Source organism: Nicotiana tomentosiformis, chromosome 1 (genome assembly GCF_000390325.3).
Source record: "Nicotiana tomentosiformis chromosome 1, ASM39032v3, whole genome shotgun sequence".
Lineage (NCBI taxonomy): Eukaryota > Viridiplantae > Streptophyta > Magnoliopsida > Solanales > Solanaceae > Nicotiana > Nicotiana tomentosiformis.
The window spans coordinates 75,227,876-75,232,216 of record NC_090812.1 but is presented as its reverse complement, the minus strand read 5'-3'; the positions used below and the strand labels follow the sequence as shown (position 1 = coordinate 75,232,216).

General features: G+C 36.8%; 1 protein-coding gene across 1 annotated transcript; it reads left to right on the top strand.

The window, feature by feature from the left end:
• The first annotated feature begins 327 nt into the window (after positions 1-327).
• Positions 328-4,066, top strand: LOC104100438 (guanine nucleotide-binding protein subunit beta-2). The gene is made up of 6 exons (XM_009607663.4): positions 328-599; positions 708-802; positions 2,012-2,436; positions 2,552-2,909; positions 3,227-3,340; positions 3,770-4,066. The coding sequence occupies exons 1-6, from the start codon at positions 494-496 to the stop codon at positions 3,803-3,805; spliced, it is 1,134 nt and encodes a 377-aa protein (XP_009605958.1). The 5' UTR covers positions 328-493; the 3' UTR covers positions 3,806-4,066.
• Positions 4,067-4,341: the final 275 nt, after the last annotated feature.

Below are 4,341 nucleotides of genomic sequence, written 5' to 3'. Positions count from 1 at the left end.
ACTGAAAGTAAACTATAGTGTGGGCCTGGCTATGTTTTTTTTCCCTAAACAAAAACGAATGGAGTATACTAATCCCAAAACATATTTTTATATTACGTATAAGAAAGAATTGCTTTGTTTATGATTTGGTAGTTAACTAATCCTAATGGGTCAACGACTTAACGAAGAGACTTTCTATTGGGCCGGAAGCCCAAAAAGGACTTGGAGTCGCTGTCAACGAAGTCGTTGTGGACCCCATTTGAACAACAAACATGTCACGCCGCCACGTCATACAGCGTGGACCCGGCGGCTATCTGTCAAACAGCAATCTGTAAAAGGCTGAAACCCATCTACCACCACGCGCCCACCACCAACTTCCCTGACTCGCCACTGACTCAGCCTGACTCGTTCTCTCCTTTTCTCCTTTCCTCTTCAGAAAAAAACCCTAATTTAATCAACCCTTTTTCCACGATATTGAGATTTTCAGAAGAATTATGTTTGAATTTCCTTGAAAATGTCAGTGAAAGAGCTGAAAGAGCGGCATATGGCCGCTACACAAACTGTAAATGATCTCCGTGAAAAACTTAAGCAGAAGCGTCTCCAATTACTCGACACTGATGGTTATTTCTTGCTTCCATTCCTCATTTATTGTTGATTTCGGAGTTTTAAGTTACTTTTGTTTAGAGATCTGATTTTTCATTTTTATTTTTTTAAAAAAAATTTGGCAGTATCTGGGTATGCAAGGTCGCAAGGTAAAACTCCGGTCATCTTTGGCCCAACAGATCTGGTTTGTTGTAGGATCCTGCAAGGACACACTGGAAAGGTAGATACTTTCTTCAATTTGTGAATTTTATTCCAAGTGTTGTCTGTATTTGCACTTTATTTTCCTCATTTTGTTCCAATAGTTGTCTGTATTTGCACATTTGTTGCCTATCCCAAAAAGAATACAAATAAATTCATGCTTTATATTTCCCAATTTTTCTAACACTCTTTTCATCCGGGACATACAAAGTGTTTGATCCATAAATTTGACAACTTAAATCGGAATTCATTTAACTTGACAAATTTTGTCTTTTGATGTGATATATCTTATGAAACCAACTTTCTAACTATTACTGTAGTATTTTGTTCTCCTACCAGTAATGTGATAAATAAGCTAGATTTACATCTTGAGCTTCTCATTCTGTCAAACACAGTCATGTAAAAAAGGGAGAAAGGGAGTATTAGTTAGTACTATGATATTTAAGAATAGGATAAAAGATTTTAAGCTTTGGTGGATTTTACTCTTCTGGGCTAATGGTTGTTAGATTTTTACAGTTAGTGGTATATCAAAGCAAGTATTTTAAAAGTCTTACTGCAAGCTTATACCCACAACATGTAGGAAGCTGGCAAACAATTTTTGAACTGTGCATGAGTTTAAGAAGTGCTGACCACGATGTTAAACTACTTGATTCTCCGATGTTGTGTCTGCTGAATTTGGATTAATACTTGGTCAACTAGTTAGTTATATTCCACTCAGAAACTTGGAGATTGAGCAAAGATGATTGTGAAGTCAAGCTAATTAGTTGGAAGCTGTTAGTGAAACGAGTTTGCTTTTCTAAGGGCGGCTATAGTAATAACTATTAGACCATGAATGTAAGATCAATTGGAGACTTCACCCATACAGAGGCCAAAGTTAATTAAGAAACATCATACTTATCGTGAACTAACAAAACAAAAGCACCTTAAGTACCAGTAATCATTAAATAAATTGAAAAAATGTTACATGATCATACTCGCTTCTGACTTTTGTTTCTTTAGGTGTGTATAATATCCTCTAAGAACTTTGTTGATGTATCTGAATAATGTATTGATGGAGAGGCTAAAGCAAGTAAATAAGGAATTTTCATACTTAAGAGTATGTTATATGACCATAAGGAAACATCATAATCCACGACAACTTAGTTGATGTATGTTGGATATCATAATATAAATCGAGTATTGCTTACTAATTATGAAGTTTTATGACCAAAATCTTAAAACTATTCCGCAGGTATATTCACTGGATTGGACTCCAGAAAAGAATCGTATAGTCAGTGCATCCCAAGATGGCAGATTAATAGTGTGGAATGCTCTCACAAGCCAGAAAACCCATGCAATTAAGCTTCCATGTGCTTGGGTTATGACCTGCGCCTTCTCTCCTAGTGGGCAGTCTGTTGCCTGCGGTGGCCTTGACAGTGTCTGCTCTATCTTCAACTTAAATTCACCGATCGATAAGGATGGGAACCATCCTGTATCAAGAATGCTTAGTGGGCATAAGGGGTATGTGTCTTCCTGTCAGTATGTTCCAGATGAGGATACTCACGTAATAACTAGTTCTGGTGATCAAACATGTGTCCTTTGGGATATAACTACTGGCTTAAGAACTTCTGTCTTTGGAGGTGAGTTTCAATCCGGGCACACCGCAGATGTACAAAGGTAAGTTGGTGATCAACTTACTATGCAAATATTTTATCTCTGTCCTTGAACTATGTTAAACATTTTTTCTGCATATATTTTGGGAAATAATCTTGTTTCTTTTCCATTTATCCAGTGTCTCAATTAGTTCATCAAACCCCAGACTGTTTGTGTCTGGGTCCTGTGACTCAACTGCTCGACTATGGGACACCCGAGTTGCTAGTCGAGCTCAACGAACATTTTATGGTCATGAGGGAGATGTTAATACTGTAAAGTTCTTCCCTGATGGTAATAGATTTGGAACTGGTTCAGATGATGGAACCTGCAGATTATTTGACATTAGGACTGGACACCAGCTGCAAGTGTACTACCAGCCGCATGGTGATGGTGATATCCCTCATGTGACTTCCATGGCATTTTCTATCTCAGGCCGTCTTCTCTTTGTCGGGTACTCAAATGGTGATTGTTATGTGTGGGACACCCTATTAGCAAAGGTACAAGAAAGTCGCATCTTGTTTTTAACTCATTTCTCCGAAGAAGAAAAAAAACTCTTTATCATTCTGGAAATTATTGTTTGCAAACATTTTGAGATGATTCTTGGTCCAAGTATACTCATAGACATCTCTTCTTTTTCAATAGCATTCTGTGCAACCTTCTGATAAGTAACATTAAAATGTATTATCATTTTCCTTTTGGGATAGCATTTTCACTTCTTATAGTTTGATTGTTTGTGCATGTTTATGTTTATGATGTCTTTGTTCTTCTTCTTTGGCATCAGCCTTATTCTTGCATTTACTCTTTGACTCAATAGGTGGTCCTAAACTTGGGAGCAGTTCAAAACTCTCATGAAGGGCGAATAAGTTGCCTGGGACTGTCAGCTGATGGGAGCGCCTTATGTACAGGAAGTTGGGATACAAACCTGAAGGTAAGCTTCGGAGTGGTTTTCTTTTTCTAATGAACGAGAAACCAAAATTATATTTTTCAAGCATCAAGCAAAATATAATGAATTGAAGAAATCTAATATATTAAAACCATTTAATTTATAGAGTTATGTGCATGCAGGAAGAACTTATTTAAATAATAACCCTGTTATCATTGAGAAACCAGTACCTTGAAATTTAGGGCCTCAGCTTTGCCCTTTGAATTAGACTTCGTGATGTTTAGCCTTGAATATCAAGTAATTACCTGAAAGAAATGATTTACAATCAAATGATGCTCATCTCTTTTGTTTTCCCCGCAATAGATTCCTATGACTGCATCACAGTTCAGTTTCCCAAGTATTCTACTGTTCTGATTGTTGTTAGATCTGTATGCGTTTATAACAAGATCTTAAATTCCTTCTTCCTTTTGGCAGATTTGGGCTTTTGGAGGGCACAGAAGTGTGATCTGAATGATGAAACACCTCATTCTGTTATTTAATTCCTGTCCCTTTTCATTCTCATTTTCTTTCATAGCTAGCCTATTATTCGCGTTTCCTTTGGCATTGTCATAACCTGTAGATCTCTTGTATTCCAGTTAATATATCAGGCAGAGAAACCAAACTGTTCCACTTGTGATCATATGTGCGATCATATGAAAATGACAAATATTACTGGATCAGCACCAGTTGTAAAGATAGCCTGTTTGTTTTCAAAATTGTCTGATGGCTTCAGCTGCTTCTGTAATTAAATTTCTTTAATAGACGCTTGAAGAATGGAAACAAGCTTTTCTTTTGCCACCATTTAAAAGCTGTTGAGATACTGAAATGGTCAGCTGATAGAACAGCCTAGGCATGAACATTTGCTCTTGGGTTAACAAGAGTCTTTAGTAAAAATGTTCATTGTTTTCTGGCTTTCTATCATATTTGAGAATATTCCCACTCAATACAATTTTATGTATGTGTGTGCATGTGCAAGTGTATCAACAACAACTAACATACCCAGTCTT

Excerpts from the sequence above, each read along its gene's own strand:
- LOC104100438 (XM_009607663.4), top strand. The coding sequence starts at position 494 with ATGTCAGTGAAAGAGCTGAAAGAGCGGCATATGGCCGCTACACAAACT. Across the intron at positions 2,910-3,226 it reads GGGACACCCTATTAGCAAAG|GTGGTCCTAAACTTGGGAGC; the intron begins GTACAAGAAAGT and ends TTGACTCAATAG. Across the intron at positions 3,341-3,769 it reads GTTGGGATACAAACCTGAAG|ATTTGGGCTTTTGGAGGGCA; the intron begins GTAAGCTTCGGA and ends TCCTTTTGGCAG.